This window comes from Onychomys torridus, chromosome 16 (assembly GCF_903995425.1).
Source record: "Onychomys torridus chromosome 16, mOncTor1.1, whole genome shotgun sequence".
Lineage (NCBI taxonomy): Eukaryota > Metazoa > Chordata > Mammalia > Rodentia > Cricetidae > Onychomys > Onychomys torridus.
In genome coordinates, this window is record NC_050458.1 from 46,585,700 (window position 1) to 46,602,797 (window position 17,098).

Sequence of the window (17,098 nt, forward strand, 5' to 3'; positions counted from 1 at the left end):
AAGAACGTTCTTCTTGCTCTCTTAAAAGAGCCAGTCTAACTGTATTGGAGGCACTTCCTTCATGGCTGCAGTCAGAATTGATTAAAAGTCCCAGTCTAACTGTATTGGAGGCACTTCCTTCATGGCTCCAGTGAGGATTGATTGTGTAACCTCTAGTCTTTTGATTGGCTCAGTAAAGTTAGTAGAAGGGCCCCTTTGTCTCTAATTGACAAGATAAAATGCTAACTTTAATCCTTAATAATTACAGTTTCACAAAATGCCAGAATGCCTACTCGGACATAACAGTTTTATCAGAAGAAATTCCGGCCAGATTGACTGTTGGTTCTGTGATCAAAGGCCATTGCAACCGCCAAGTTTACCAATAAAGTACAAAGGTCATTCCTTTACATGCTTTGTACTCCCCACCAGATGAAGAGGAAGGCTCCTTTCCTGCATAGCTTTCTGTCATGAATTATTACTCTACTGCTTTGAGATCTTGGAAGCTAATGATTATTCCAAACTGTAGATAATTAATAGACTTGGAAAAGTATAGCCAATATTTTAAAGACTTCTCAAACAATCATTCTTATGAAACTAGATTTCATAAAGAAATGCTTTAAATGAGGCTGGGGGGCGGGGAGCTATATAGCTCAGTTGGTAGACTGCTTGTGTAGCATGCCTGAGAAGCCTGAAAACTGAGTGTGGTGATACATAGTTGTAATGCTAGCACTCGAGAGATGGAGGCAGAAGGATCAGAAGTTCAAATTATAATCAGTCTCTGCTTTTATGAAAGCGTATCTATAAGCAGCCCATTCTCAGGACCTCTCCCTGCTTCAGGGAGCTGTCAATAAAGCCTTGTTTGCCCTTCACACACACACACACACACACGCACACATGCACACCCACATACATGCATGCATGCACATATGCACACATTTGCTGCTTGGTAACTAGGAAATTTCCAGTGCTGAGTAGCAATGGCAGACTTAGCATGACTAGTTATCAGAGTAGCTCTGGTACAAAGTTAAGATTTCTGCCAGATTAGAGCATACTCAGGAGGCTTGGTCTCTGAAGGAGGCAGATGTGGGCATGGTTCTTTATTAATCCCACTAAATCAGGGTAAAGACCATTACCTTGGTCAAAGTAGACAAGCTTTATTTTTTGTCAGATGGGGCTATCTCCCTAAGGTGAGGGGTTGAGAAAATAGTACTAAACAGGAAAAGGTGGGGCTCCTACAGCCCAGAAAACTGCAAGGCTTTTCCAAGGGGTTTGGGTTACATAGATATTTGGCAGAACATCTTAGGGTGGAGATTAGGGTATAAGGTGTGAAACATGTCAAATTCCAGAAAATAGGTCTAGACCTGATCAAATCCAAGTTTTTTGGTTTTGGGGGTTTTTTGTTTTGTTTTGTTTTGTTTAAGCTGAGGATCGAACCCAGGGCCTTGTGCTTGCTAGGCAAGCGCTCTACCACTGAGCTAAATCCCCAACCCCCAAATCCAAGTTTTATAGAAAACAGGCATGAGCTTATTTTGACCTTGTCACAAGATGGATTTTAATCTTTCTTATTTACTTATTTTTTATTTTATTTACATTGGTGTTTTGCCTCCAGATATGTCTATATGAGGGTGTCAGATCTTGGAGTTATAGACAGTTGTTAACTGCCATGTGGATGCTGGGAATTGAACTCAGGTCCTCTGGAAGAGCAGTCAGTGTTCTTAACCACTGAGCCATCTCTCCAGCCCCCGGATTTTAATCTTAAAATGAAGTAGGCAGGACTATCGTCTTTCTCAGCCCACTGTTACTTTAATTGATTGAGACTAGCCAGTGGGTCCTAAATTACTTCTTTTTATTTATTGCCAATTTCATCATTAAAAGTGAAAAGAATTTTTTTTACTCTTTTTTTTTTTTTAATTTATTTATTTATTATGTATACAGAAGAGGGCACCAGATCTCATTACAGATGCCTGTGAGCCACCATGTGGTTGCTGGGAGTTGGACTCAGGACCCCTGGAAGAGCAGTCGGTGCTCTTTACCTCTGAGCCATCTCTCCAGCCTGAAAAGGATTTTTATTGTACATATTTTCAATTGAATACGTTTTTCAGATTTTTGTTATAACTCAAACCCAGTCTCTAGGACCAGCACAGTTTCTACTAGGGGAAGTAGAAATGGTCCTCTCAAAGAGCAGTCAGTGCTCTTAACCACTGAGCCGTCTCTTCACCCTCAAGATTTTTTTTAAAGGTCTTGAAATTGAGGAAAATTTTTATCAACTATTATAATAAAAACTACATACTATTAGCAAACACTTATGAAGAGTCTACTATATTCTAATTATTCTGTACCTTGGTAATATGTTGAACAGATAAAAATCTATGTCCTTGTGGAAACTGCCCTTTTTACAGGGAAGTCATATAGAAATAATGTATGAAAATATATTTAACATATTGAAGTTTCAGGGAAACTGACTGTATCCTCGCACATAATAATGTCTATAAGAGGCTGAAGAGACAGCTTAGCCATTAGGAGCGCTGGCTGCTCTTGCAGAAGACCCAGGTATAGTTTCCAGCACCCACATGGTGGCTCACAACCATCTGTAATTTCAAGTCCAGGGGATCTAACACCTTCTTCTGGCCTCTTGAGGGGACCAGCACACACGTGGTACACAGACATATATAAGTAAACACTCATATGCATAAAAATAAATATTTTTTAAAATAATGTTTGATAAACACTTGATTAGAGGAATAAAAGAAGAAACCAAAGATCTGTACAAAATCTTACAGGATCATAATAATCATTTTTCACATTTGACTACAGTTTGCAATGAAATAAAAACCTGGATTATCTTAATTCTTTGTGTGCTGTATCATCATTTAAAGACATTGATGCCTCCTTCTGATATTAACGATTTTACGTACTCTAGCTGTATAGTCATTCAAAGCATCAAGTGACTTTTTCCCGTTTCTAGGGGAGGTGACACCAGGACTGTCTCAGGTGGAGTATGCACTTCGAAGACACAAGCTGATGGCCCTGATCCACAAGGAAGCACCAGAGCACAGTGGGACAGACCACACAGTGGTGGTCCTCTCTAACCCTACTTACTACATGAGCAATGACATCCCCTACACATTCCACCAGGACAACAACTTCCTGTATCTGTGTGGATTCCAAGAGCCTGATAGCATCCTGGTCCTTCAGAGCTTCTCTGGGAAGCAGTTGCCATCCCATAAGGCCATGCTTTTTGTGCCTCGGAGAGACCCTGGTCGAGAACTGTGGGATGGCCCTCGGTCTGGCACGGATGGAGCAGTAGCCCTAACTGGGGTAGATGAAGCCTACACCCTGGAAGAGTTTCAACACCTAGTACCTAAAATGAAAGGTAATGACAGTAAAGTCAAATCGCAGGCCAAGTTAGAATTCAGACCTTCCTTGGCCTGTAGTTGTTCATTTAAAAAAAAGAAAAACCATTGCTAAATGTGGTGGCATGTGTTATATCACAACACTCAGGGAGACAGCGACATGAGGATCTCTGAGAGGTTTTTGTTGTTGTTGGTTGTTGGTTGGTTGGTTTTTTGAGACAGGGTTTCCTTGGCTGTACTGGAACTTTCTTTGTAGACCAGTCACAGAGATCAGCCTGCCTCTGCCTCCTAAATGCTGGGATTATGGGTGTGTACAACAGGAGGCAGAATTTGAGTCAGTGAGTGCGAGGATTAAAGGTGTGCTCCAGCCACCACCCAGCTCTGCAGCAGTTTTAAGATCAGCCTGGATTAAATGATGAGGCCTGTGTGGGGGCTGTGGCTAGGAACGGCTAGGAAAGGCCTTTCCTTTCTCACTGAGTTGCTGCCTTTGTCATCTTTGGCAGTCAGAGTTAACCTGGGGCTGGAGAAGTGGCTCAGTGGAAGATCAGTCTCTCTTCCAGAGGACCCAGATTTGATTTCCAGTATTCACGGGGTGCCTCACAACCATCCTAACTTCAACTTTGGGGGATCTGACACCCTTTCCTGGCCTCTGCATGCACCCAGACACAAACACGGTACACATACATACATATACAAAACATCCCTACACATAATTTTTTTTTAATCACTTATAGTTAAATCCTCACAATACATGTGTTTCTTGAAAGGACTTTTTTCACCACTGTTTTGTTTTGTTGTTTTTTTTTTAATCCACTATTTCTTTAAAGTTCATTTTTATTATTTTTGTATGTGATGTGGGAGGCGGCAGGTATGCCACAGCATACATGTGGAAGTTAGAAGGCAGCTAGCTTTGTGGCGTCAGTTCTCTCCTTCCACCAGTACTTGGGCTCCTGGGGTCAAGCTGAAGTTACCAGCCAAGCGCCTTTGCCCACTGAGCTGTCTGTCTCATTAGCTCCTAGTCATTATTCTTTTTGTTTGCTTGGGTTTTTTGCTTGCTTGTTTGTTTTGAGACAGAGTCTCATTGCTGCTCTAGCTGGCCAGGAACTCACAGAGATCAGCCTTTGTCTGCCTCTCATGTGCTAGGATTAAAGGCATTGCCAAACCCAGCTTTTTTTCTTCTTTCTTTCTTTTTTTTTTTGGGGGGGGGGCAGGGTTCTATATAGCCCTAGCTGTTCTGAAGCTCACAGAGATCTGCCTGCCTCTGGCATTAAAGGCATGTGCCGTTGTGCCCAGCTAATCCACTGTTCTTAATATGATGGGTAAAAGTACTAGATACCAGAAGTATTGGTGTAGCACAAATCCTAATTGGTCTTAATAATAAAAGCCTGGAGTCAGATATCAGGGTAAAAGCTGAAAGATCAGAGGAGCAGAGCAGCCAGCCACTACCAGCCACTAGAAAGACTTCTTACCTCTACGCATCCTCAGCCTAAAAGGGACTGAGTTCCTGTCTCCTCCCACCTTACACTCCCTCTCCAGCCAGACATATCACTTCCTGCCTTCACCTCCCTGGTGCTGGGATTAAAGGCATGAGATCCCAAGTGTTAGGATTAAAGATTGTGTGCCACCTCTGCCTGGCCTCTAGTTGCAATCGCCTTTCTCTGATCTTCAGGCAATATTTATCTGTTAAAGCACAAACAAAATATCACCACAGAATCTAATAAATGTATTTACAAGTTTACAACTGCACTGGATTATATCTTGATAGTATATCACTTGTCTAGCATGTACCAGGCCTCAGTTTCCAACCTCAGCACTGTCATAGAAAACCAGCCCAACAAATGTTGAGCTTTGATTTTTATACACTGGAAATAAGTAATAGGAATAGTTTAATTTTTTAAATAATTGGTGCATATACTATTGTAATTTAGTACTTCCCATGCATTGTACATTTAATGGCATTTTTATTTTTAAAATGGCAGGCCATTGGAGCCACACACCTTTAATACCAGCACTCAGGAGACAGAGCCAGGGAATCTCTGTGAGTTCAAGGACAGCCAGGGCTACACAGAGAAACTAGGTCAAAAAATGGTTGGCCTGTAACATCATAATGCAAGCCCAGTCAGAATTTCCTCAGTTCTTCCCCTGTTGTATCCAAGTCTACAAAAAGTTGATTTTGTTGTTGTTTTGGCTTGGTGTGTTTGGTTTTTGTTTTGGTTTGTTTTTGAGACAAGGCTTCTCCATGTATCCCTGACTGCCCTGGAACTCACTCTGTAGACCAGGCTGTCCTTGAACACACAGAGATCCACCTGCTTCTGCCTACAGGAGTGCTGGGATCAAAGGTGTATGTCACCACTTCCCAGCCCAATGTACTTTTTAATCATACAGTCCTACAGATTTGGTTAAGAATGTCATTCTTGGCCAGGGATGGTGGCACATGCCTTTAATCCCAGCACTCGGGAGGCAGAGGCAGGTGGATCTCAGTCAGTTCCAGGCTAGCCTGGCCTGGTCTACACAGTGAATTCCAGGGCAGCCAAGTATATACAGTGAAACCCTGACTCAAACCAAAACCAGATTTTTTTTAATGTCATTTTTGACCTTCTTTTATCAAAAAGATGAATTATATACGTGCTGCTAAGCGGTATATGTCATTTTCATTCTGAGCCCTTAGAGCATAGTCTCGGGGACAAATAAGACTGTCCTTTTAGATCCTACAACAAAATAAATGATAGATACAATGAATAACTGTTCCAAACTGGGAGACCTACTTTATGCTAGCTTATCCACAGACCATTTTACACCAGGGTGGGCTCCTTAACCAGAAAGTCATTAGCTGATCACTGTCTATCATTTTTATGCACCATAATTCAGGAATGCCTCTGAATCAGCTGTGGTAGGAAAGAACAACTGTTGCATTTGTTCTTTAAAAGTTAAAAAATAGGCCGGGCGGTGGTGGAGCATGCCTGTAATCCCAGCACTGGGAGGCAGAGGCAGGTAGATCTCTGTGAGTTTGAGGCCAGCCTGGTCTACAGAGCTAGTCTAGGACAGGCTCCAAAGCTACAGAGAAACCCTGTCTCGAACAAAACAAAACAAACAAAAAAAAGTTAAAAAGTAGGCTGGGCAGTGGTGGCACACGCCTTTGATCCCAGCACTCAGGAGGCAAAGGCAGGTAGATCTCTGTGAGTTCGAGGCCAGCCTGGTCTGCAGAACAAGATCCAGGACAGGCACCAAAACTACACAGAGAAACTCTGTATCCAAAAAAACAAAAATAGAGTTAAAAAATATCAAAATTCAAACTTAAATAAAGCTTTAGTCCCATCTGTCATTTTCATAAGGATAGTGACATTTTGTGGTAAAAAGCTGTATGTATCCCAGAGCATCATACCGATTTCAGAGAATGACCTTTCCAATGGTTCATGTCAAACCTATCAGATGCTTCAGTCTTGAGAAAGTGTTACTCAGCCTTCCAGGATTCTACACAACAGATTTTATAGTTTTGTCTTGCTTAACATACATACTTAATATTATTTTCTGTTTGTTTATGTTTCATTTATGTTCCACTATTGAACTATTTTACATTCTGATGTTAGGGATTTTCTTCTCTGTGGCTTTTCGAGGCAGATCTCAGGCAGTCCAGGTTAGCTTACTAGCTATGTCCTCGTCTTCTGACTTCCACCTTCTGGTGTGTGATTGTAACAATGTAACATCACACCCAGGCCAGTGTTAGTTTATTGTATATTACTGCTTGGTGCCTCAGACTGAACCAAGGGGCTTCTTAGTGCTAAGCATGCTTTCTACCACTAAGATAGAGCTTCAGCCTCTGTTGGCTCTAAACTTATTTTTGGCTTCCTGTTTTAAGCTGAGACGAGCATGGTTTGGTATGACTGGATGAAGCCTTCTCATACACAGCTTCACTCAGACTACATGCAGCATCTAACTGAAGCCAAAGCCAGGAGCAAGAACAAGGTTCGGAGTGTCCAGCAGCTGATACAGCGCCTCCGGCTAGTTAAATCTCCTGCAGAGATTAAGAGAATGCAGATTGCTGGGAAACTGACATCAGAGGTATGGCTGCTATTGAAAATATTTCTTTGTCAGATCACAAAACTCAAGCTCTTCATTTTCAGTATGCCTTTTAAAGTCATATGCCCATCATAGTAACCTCATAGCTTGAATCTATGCAATATGTTTAGTGAATATATCAAGACATGCTCAATGCCTTGCAAGGCAAAATAAATCTGCCTCTTTGAAGATTGATATTTTATTCATTAGTATTGTTTCTCTTTGGACAGTTTTGATTGCTGAAGAAGGCTCAGGATGCCAAATGACAGTGTTTATTAACCTAGTAACATTATGAGTGCTCCTGGACCTACAATAGGATTGCATGGCAACATAGCTGTCATTGAAAACATTGTGCACTGATGATGCATGTATAGGCCTAATGTATTGAGCATCAGGGTTTAGCAGCATGGCGTACCATCCGTATATCAATTGCTGTGGGTATCAGTTGCTACCTTTAAGATCTTGTGGCTGAGAGCTATGGCTCACTGCCACTGCCCAGCACAGTGAGAAGGACCACGCTCTCATGTCTCACTAGAAAAGTCCAAATGTAGAGCTTAGAAATATGGTTTTTACTAAGTGCATATCACACACCATAAGATATTTGAGAACTAAGTTAAACCATGGAATAAGATACTTACATAAGGTATGAAAAAACAAGAAGTACATATGAATGTATGTAGACGCCTAAGACCTCTCCTGTGGCAGGACATCCAGGGGGGCAGGTAAATACTCATTAGCCCACACTTTAGGACTAAGAAGAGTCATTTTCTTTCATAGATCAGGAACTGGCAGAAATTTATTTTCCGCAGTTATCCAGCCTTCAGACTCAATTCAGGTTGCCAAAATGGTCAATTTCTGATGAAAGCTCTCTTCTGTCTTTCAGACAGCCAACTTCTTGCTGTGTTCTTACATGAGGTGAATGCCTTTTCATAAGGTCTTAAGTCCTATCAGACTCAATATTCAATTTCTTTTCTTTTGTGTTTTTTGTTTTTGTTTTTCTTTTTTTGCTTTCTTTTTTTTGGGGGTGGGGGGTTTGGTTTTTGGAGACAGGGTTTCTCTGTGTAGCTTTGCACCTTTCCTGGAACTCACTTTGGAAACCAGGCTGGCCTCGAACTCACAGAGATCCACCTGCCTCTGCCTCCCGAGTGCTGGGATTAAAGGTGTGCGCCACCACAGCCCGGCTTGTTTTCCGAAACAGGGTTTCTCTGTGGATCCATAGCTGTCCTGGATCTCACTCTATAGACCAAGCTAACCTTGAACTCAGAGATCAGCCTGCCTCTGCCTCCTGAGTGCTGGGATTAAAAGAATGCACCACCATCCAGCATGTTTAATTTTTCAACAAACTGCCTTGCTGTTTCCTATTTCCAACCAGACTGTTTTCATTCCCATCATTCCAGCTTGTTCCATGTGCTCACGAACAGTTGTTGTTTCTGTTCTGGGCAGAAATTAGCCCTCGAGAATTATGAAGTGGCTTTAAAATCAGTGTGTCCTATGCTCTGTCTCTTCACCAAGGTCAGTGCCATGCAAAAACTTTAGCAAATGCTGGGCATCCTCACGCATCCATATAAGCCGCACACTCAGAAAACAGAGGCAGATGGATCTCTGTGAATTCAAGGCCAGCTTGATCTATATAGCAAGGTCCAGATTGGCCAAGGCTACATAGAAAGACCCTGTCACAAAACAAGCAAAAGTGTCACCCCACCCGTTTGTTTACTTCCATGATGTTTGCATGAATCTGGAAATCTCCAATGACTGCATTTCTATCTTGAGACTCTTTTGCTGTGCTAATGGCTGTTCTGACCAGTGTGCTTGGGTTGGATGTCTCAGATGCCATTTGAGTGAAGAGCTCCCCTGTAGCAGGTATTACCATACAAGCTGGTGCCATTGCTGTTGAGTCGTGCGTGACCTTAGTACATGTTCTGCTTGGTTTTCATTTGTTTGTTTTTGTTTCCCAAACAAGGTCTCTCTGTGTAGTCCTGGCCATCCTGGAACTCTGCAGACCAGGCCAGCCTTGCTTGAACTTAGAGATCTACCTGCCTCTGCCTCCCGAATGCTGGGAACGAAAATTTGTACCACCACTGCCCAGCCAAGACTTTATCTCATAAGATAAAGTAGAAGGAAAAGAAGGCTGGAGAGTTCAGATTGCTTGCTGTGCAGTCACGAGGACTGGAATCCAACCCCAGCATGTATGTAACCAGCCAAGAATCCCACAAATACCTGTCACTTCAGCTCTGAGGGATCCAGTGCCTTCCTCTTCCCTCTGCATAGCACAGGCCCAAAGACCTCATATGCATGTGTACAAACATGTGCACATGTACAAACACAAATAACACAAATACTTAAAAATAACAATAAATTTATTATTGGGTGGTGGTGGTATCACCTAACTTTAATCCCAGCACTCAGGAGGCAGAGGCAGGCAGATCTCTGTGAGTTCGAGGCCAGCCTGATCTAGAAAGGGAGTTCTAGGACAGCCAAGGCTACACAGAGAAACCTGTATTGAAAATCAGCAAAGTTACAAATAAATAATTGTATTACTATTTTGAGTGTCTGGGTGTTTTGCCTGCATGTTTATCTGTGTGCAATGTGCCAAGGAAGCCCGAAAAGGGGGATCTCCTGGGATTGGAGCTACAGATGTTGGAGTTGCCTTGTGGATTCTGGGGACCAAAAGTGGGTACTCTGTGAAAGCAACCGGTGCTCTTGGCTGCTGAGTCTTCACTCCAGACTTCAAATCAAGAAATGTTAAACGGAAAGAGAGGCCAGGGAGAAGAGAGAAGATAATCTATCTGGTCAGCCGCATGGTGGTGGCGCATGCCTTTAGGCCCAGCCCTCGGGAGGCAGACAGCCAGACCTACACAGAGAAACCCTGTCTAAAAAGAAAGAACGAAATCTGTCTGACAGGCAGCACAACTCCTAATTCCACTCAAGCTCTCTATTTGAAAATCATGCTGAGTCCACCAGGCTCGGTCACAGAGTGGCAGCAGCACTCAGCGACACGGTTCAGTTGAACCATTAAGAATTTCGCCTTCGGGGTGGGGATTTAGCTCAGTGGTAGAGTGCTTGCCTAGCAAGCACAAGGCCCTGGGTTCGATCCTCAGCTAAAAAATAAAAATAGATAGACAGATAGATAGATAGATAGATAGATAAAAAGAATTTAGCCTTCAAGAGGCAGAGATAACACTCAGAGAGCTCTGTGAGTTTGAAATCTGCCTGGTCTATGTAGCAAGCTCCAGGCCAGCCAGGGATACCTGGTGAGACCCTGTCTCAAAAAAAAAAAAAGAAAGAAAGAAACAAAATGGGGCTGGAAAGATGGCTCAGTGGTTAAGAGCACTGACTGTTCTTCCAGAGGACCTGAGTTCAATTCCCAGCACCCACATGGCAGCTCACAACTGTCTGTAACTTCAAGATCTGAAATCCTCATACAGACATACATGCAGGCAAAACACCGATCACATAAAATAAGTAAATAATTTTTTAGAAAAAGTAAGCCTACTGAATTAGACCTGATAGTTCCTTTCCTTGCCAGTGAGCTAAGTCATGTGATTGTTCATCTTATGTCTGGTCTTCTGCAGTAGCAAAGCAAATAGCTATGTTACTGTTTTTACAAGAGAGGGGGCAGAGCAGTAAATAACTTTTTTATGGTTTTTAAGACAGTGTTTCTCTGTGTAGCCCTGTCCTGGAACTAGCCCTACAGACCAGACTACCCTTAACTGAGATTCATCTGCCTCTGCTTCCTGAGTTCTGGGATTAAAGACATGTGCCACCACACCCAGCTCTAACTTTTTGCCATCCTATTTTAGCACTTTTCTCTAAAGCACAATGAATGACTGGCTATACAGTGTTCATTCACATTATTGTTAATGTTTTTCAGGTATTCCCACAGGTTGCTTCCCAGTATTTGTCCATGCTAAGAAACGAGTCAAAAATCTGGTCTCATTTGTATTTTTGCATATAGCTGAAAACCATGTGCCCAGCTCTTGTTCAGTGTTTGTTATGGCTCTCTAACTCTCACTTACGGCTGTTGCATAGAGGAGGAGGTTTGTAAGTCCTTCACCCTATGGGCATCGGAGTCACAGCCAAACAGAATATTGTTCTGATGCAGTAAGCATTTCCCACACACAGCATCTCTAGGGCTTTTGTAGTACCTATAGATTGGTTCCTGTCACCACAGCAGCAATCTTGCTTTTCTTTTTATTATTATTATTATTGAATTTACTTTTATTTGCTCTCTTTTTAATTACACTTATTTATGGAGAGGGCATACATACCATGGGGCATGTGAGGAGATCAAAGGACAGCTGGTGAGGTTCAGTTTTCTCCTTCCACCATGTGGGTTGTGTGGCTCAAACTCAGGGCCTTAGGCTTAGTCGAGAGCAGCTTCACTCACTGAGTCAACTCACTGGCCTTTATTGTCTATCTTCAACCCATACGGAGGGTTGATGACATATTTGGCAGCCTCAGTAACAAGTCTGCAGAGAGTAGCATTATTTATTTGAGAATAGCACATAATGGATATGCGAGCTGTGAGTGTATCCAAAGTGTAACAGGCTTTTTCTGGGCCACCAACCAGCTCCCAAATCATGACATGGAGACCTCTTACTAGTTATGAATGATCAGCCTTATCTTACTAAAGTTAATCCGCCACACTATTAACTGTTTTTAATAGTGTGGTGGATTAACATTCCAGTGTTTCCTGTTTATCAGCCCCATATTCAGAAAAGGGATATGCCACCATTCACTTAACCCTATTTCAATTTTTAATCCTTTCACAGCGTATCTTCACAACCCTGAATTGGTTTTGTCATTCCTAAGAGACTCATTAGCAGGCCTAGACAGTACTGTGTTCCTGCATCTTCTAGACCTAAAAGTTTGTTCTCTACCTCCAGGCTTTTTCACTCACGTACTTGTTAGAGGTCTTGGAATCCTTACCAGAATTTGAGTCAAGAAGCCCTGGCCTTCAAAGTTTCTTTTTTCTGTTTCCACATTAGTAGTCAAAGCCAAGGATAGGCACTCATTGAATCTTTCTCTTTGTAAATTCCTTTAAGTTCAGATAATATTGAGTGTATGTGTATCTGCTTTGGGATCTTTGTAACCAGAAGAGCTAGATGATCATCTCCGGTAGGAACTCTGCAGGCAGTTTCCCCTTTCCTCCCTCTTGCTACTTCCGCTTCCGTTCAATTTGTCTATTCCAGCTGCTACTTATAAGTAGAATCATAAATCATTGGCCCTTGTGTGAGTAGTTCATTTCACCTAGCATAATGTTTTCAGCACATCAGAGTTTGTTTTTTATAGCTAAGTAGTATTCCGTTGTGTGTATATATACATATATCTGTATCGTATTTTATGTATCTGTCTGTTTATTGATAGACACAGATTTCCATCTGTTGGCTATTGTGACTAATGTTGATATGAACATGATTATTTAGTGAGTAGAATTGCTAGATAATATAATAACTATATTGTTTCGGTTTTTTGTTGTTGTTTTTTCAAGACAAGGTTTCTTTGTGTAGCCTAGGCTATCCTGGCACTCTGTAGACCAGGATGACCTTGAACTCACAGATCCTATGCCTCTGTCTCCTGAGTGCTAAGATTAAAGACCTGTCCCACCACTACCCAGCCTAATCTAATTTTTGTGTATCTTTTTCTTGGCTTTGTTTCTTTTGTAAAGTATTGAATTACTTGTTTATTTTGCAGGAAATCAGTAACAAAATTTTTGTTTGTTTGTGAAAGGGTCTCAGTAAGTAGCACAGGCTAACCTCAAGCCTTCCAAGTTTTGGGATTACAGATATGTGCCACCATGCCTTGCTGATAAGAGATCTTAGCCTTTTTTACATGTTTCTGGGGTTCCGTGGCTGACTCCCGTAGTTTGGAGGAGACTTTTCAGTCATCCCCTAGGTGAGAGGTGTGCTGTTGTCCTGTAACATCACAGGCATTAGTAGCATTCCTGAATCTTCAGTACACATGTATTTGACCAAGGAGGGACATGATATCACCCATGTCAAGGCATTAGAGGGGGTGGCCATCTCTTTTCATGCTTGGTTGTTTTTGTTTGTTTGTTTCTTGGTTTTTGGGGGGTTTTTTGGTGTTCACAAAATTTTACTTTTCATTAAAGATGGCAACCATTGAGTAAAGTGGTACATACCTTTCATCTAATCCTAGTACTTGTGAAACTGAGTTTGAGGCCAGCTTGGTCTACATGGCAACCTCCAGGCTAGCCCTGACTGTCCAGTGAGACTTTGTCTTAGTTCCCCTGCTACACTCACCCCATTAGAAAGGGGGACTGTGAATTAGGGTGAGGACACACTTAGCCTGATCAGCCCATTACTTTTGTTTTGTTTTGTTTTTCAAGACAGTCCTGGCTGTCCTGAAATTCCCTTTGTAGACTCGGCTGGCCTCGAACTCACAGAGATCCGCCTGCCTCTGCCTCCTAAATGCTGGGATTAAAGATACCCATTACTATTTAAAGCAAGGGAATCTCATTCAATGTTGAACATGTTGGTACACACCTTTAATCTCAGCACTTAGGAGGCAAAGACAGAGTATGTGAGTGCAAGGCCAGCCTGATCTACTTATCAAGTTCCAGGCCAGCCAGAGATACTTTGTGAGATTTTGTCTGAGAGAGAGAGGGAGGGAGGGAGGGAGAGAGAGAGAGAGAGAGAGAGAGAGAGAGAGGTCACCCTAAAACTAAAACTCACAGGCAACATTTTTGACAGAGGTTTATAAGGTATTGTATATAGTAATCTAGAAAGCAGCTCATTTCCTTCAGCTGACTACCCGCTCTCCATTCCTCACGATTTTACCACTTGAATAATTGCAGTTGTGATCTCACAGTTCATCAGATAGTGTTGTAGCCCGGGTTCTTTTCTTCATTAGAGCGCCACCTGTTGACCAAAGAGAGAAGCTCATCTGCAGGGATCCTTAGCTGAATTTGAGCCATTGCTGAAGGCGGCAACTATATTCTCTGAATGTTTGGCAGACCTGTTATCAATTCTCATTTTTCTTCCAATCTATTTTTCCAGCTCTTTATGGTTTCCAAATTCTACTGGTTTCAATGTGTATGCTACTTCAGACCAATCAAGATTTGGTTTAGTAAAACTTCTTTTTTTTTTTTTTTTTTTTTGAGACAGGGTTTTTTTGGGTATCCCTGACTGTCCTGGAACACTTTCTGTAGATCATGCTGGCCTCAGACTCACAGAGATCCATGTGCCTTTGCCTCCGCTGGGATCAAAGGTGTGCACACCACTGCCTGACTGAAACTTTTAGTAGAAAACATGAGTCAGTCCGTGTGGCCTTGAAGTCCCCAGTGGAGTTAATTGCTCCTAAAGCACAAGCAAACAACAGAAGATAAAAAGTTGGTCCTCATCAGAATTTAAAGATGGCTCAGAGATCAGGAGGACAGACTGCTTTTCCAGAGGACCAGGTTTGATTCCATGAACTCACATGGTGGCTCTCAGCTGTTTGTCATACCACTTCTAAGGAGACTGGACCCTCTCCTGGCCTCTGCTGGCACAGCACTCATGTGGTACACAGACAAAGAGGCAAGCAAAACACCTGTATATATTTAAGTAAATCTCAAAAAAAAACTTTAAAATTTTATACACAATTGTATATATAATCCAGAAGGTAAAACAAGTCCACATAATTGAAGAACATGTTTACAGACCCCTGTTTGATTAATATCTAGTATCTGAAATATATTTAAAAAAAAAAAAAAAAAAAACCTCAGAATTTAGAACATGGGAGGGAGCTCAGCAGTTAAGAGCACTAGCTGCCTTTCCAGAGGACCCAGGTTCAGTTCCCAACAGCTACATAGTGGCTCATAGCCATCTGTAACTCTGGTTCCCAGGAATTCAACGATCTCTCCTGACCTCCATGGACACTGCACCCATGTGATAAATAGACATACCTACTGGTAAAACATACATACACATAATATAAAATTTTTAAAGATTTAAAAAAAACTCAGAATTCACAAATTACAAATCAATATTTTTAAGATTTTTTTATTTTATTTTATGGGTATTTTGCATGTGTGTGTGTATACATGTACACCATGTGCATGCCTGTTTCCCACAGTGGTCAGAGGGCACTGGAGCTCTTAGAACTGGAGTTAGGGGCAGTTGGGAGCTACGATACACTTGCTAAGAACTAAGCCTGGATTCTGCAAGAAAAAAATGCTCTTTACTGCTGAGCTATCTCTCCAGCCCAAACAAGTCCATTTCTTTATTTTATTTTAATTTGTGTGCCTGTGTTGAGCTGGGTGGTGTAGGCCTTAGCATTCAGAAGGCAGAGGCAAGAGGATCTCCAGATCAAGGCTATCCTGCACTACATTGGGACTTGCAGGCTAAGCACAGCTGCAGAGTGAGACCCTGTCTAATACATAAATGAGAGTGCGAGAATAGGATAGAGAGAGACAGAATGGAACATGGTTTTCCAGGAACTCGGATTGCAGGTGGTTGTGAGCCATTCAGCATGGGTGCATGGGTGCTGCAAAGCAAACTCAGGTCCTCTGCAACAGCAGCAGCAGATGCTCTTCATTCCTCAGCTGTCTCTCTCCAGTCTATAAGTCAATTTATTTGGGGCTTTTTTTCATTTTATTTTTATTTTATATGCGTGTGTGTGTGTGTGTGTGTGTGTCTGTGTCTGTGTGTGTCTGTGTGTGTGTGTTTTGCCTGCATACATGTCAGTACACTGTATGAGTGCAGTACCCACAGGGACCAGAAGAGTTGATAGGATCCTTTGGAACTGGAGTTGCAGGTGGTTGTGGGCTAATATGTGGGTGCTGGGAATCAAACACAGATCTTCAGGAAGAGCATCCAGTATTCTTAAGCACTGAGTCAGCTCTCCAGCCCCAACAGGTCAATTTCTTTGTTTCGAGGCAGGGGTTTTTTTTGTGTGTGTAACTACCCTGGCTGTCCTGGAACTTGCACTGTAGACCAGGCTGGCCTCGAACTCATAGAGATCCACCTGCCTCTGCCTCCCTAGTGCTGAGATTAAAGGTGTGCACCACCACTGCCTGGCCAAATTACTTTTGTTTTTTTTGTTTTTGTTGTTGTTGTTTTATAAAGCAGGTTGTGGGCTGGAGAGATGGCTCAGCAGTTATTGATCCTGCTTTTGCAGAGTTTGGTTCCTAGCACCTACATCAGATGGCTCATAACTGCCTGTATCTAGCTTCAAGAGATTTGACACTTTTTTTACTTTTTTTTTTTTCTTTTGACTTTTCAAGACAGGCTTTCTCTATGTAGCCCTGGCTGTCCTGGCACTCATTCTGTAGACTAAGCTGGCCTCAAAATCACAGAGAGCTACGTGTCTCTGCCTCCCTAGTGCTGGGATTAAAGGTGTATGCCACCACTGCCCAGCTTGACACGTTCTTCTTGCCTCATAAAGCACTGCCTTCACATGCACAAATCCACACAACATACACATAAGTCTAATTAGAAATCTAAAAAACAGAGAAACCCTGTCTCAAAAAAGAAAAAGGAAATCTAAAAAATAATCCACACATGGTGGCACATACATTTAATCCCAGCACTCAGGAGGCAGAAGCAAGTACATCTCTGAGTTAGAAGCTTAGAAGCCAGCCAGGGCTACACAGAAAATCTCAATCTCTCTCTCTCTCTCTCTCTCTCTCTCTCTCTGAAAACTAAGTAGCCCACTCTTAAATAGCCATAGTCGCATGCCTTTAATCCCAGCACTCAGGATGAGGAGAC

The 17,098-nt window shown here is 42.2% G+C and overlaps 1 protein-coding gene across 4 annotated transcripts in view; it reads left to right on the plus strand.

Moving 5' to 3' along the window:
• Positions 1-17,098, plus strand: part of Xpnpep3 (X-prolyl aminopeptidase 3) — a 49,119-nt gene that overhangs the window by 16,578 nt on the left and 15,443 nt on the right. For all 4 annotated transcript variants that reach the window (XM_036207521.1, XM_036207524.1, XM_036207522.1 and 1 more), the window contains exons 3-4: positions 2,945-3,352; positions 7,189-7,391. In XM_036207521.1, the coding sequence (XP_036063414.1) occupies positions 2,945-3,352; positions 7,189-7,391 (611 nt within the window). The remainder of the gene's footprint in view (positions 1-2,944; positions 3,353-7,188; positions 7,392-17,098) is intronic.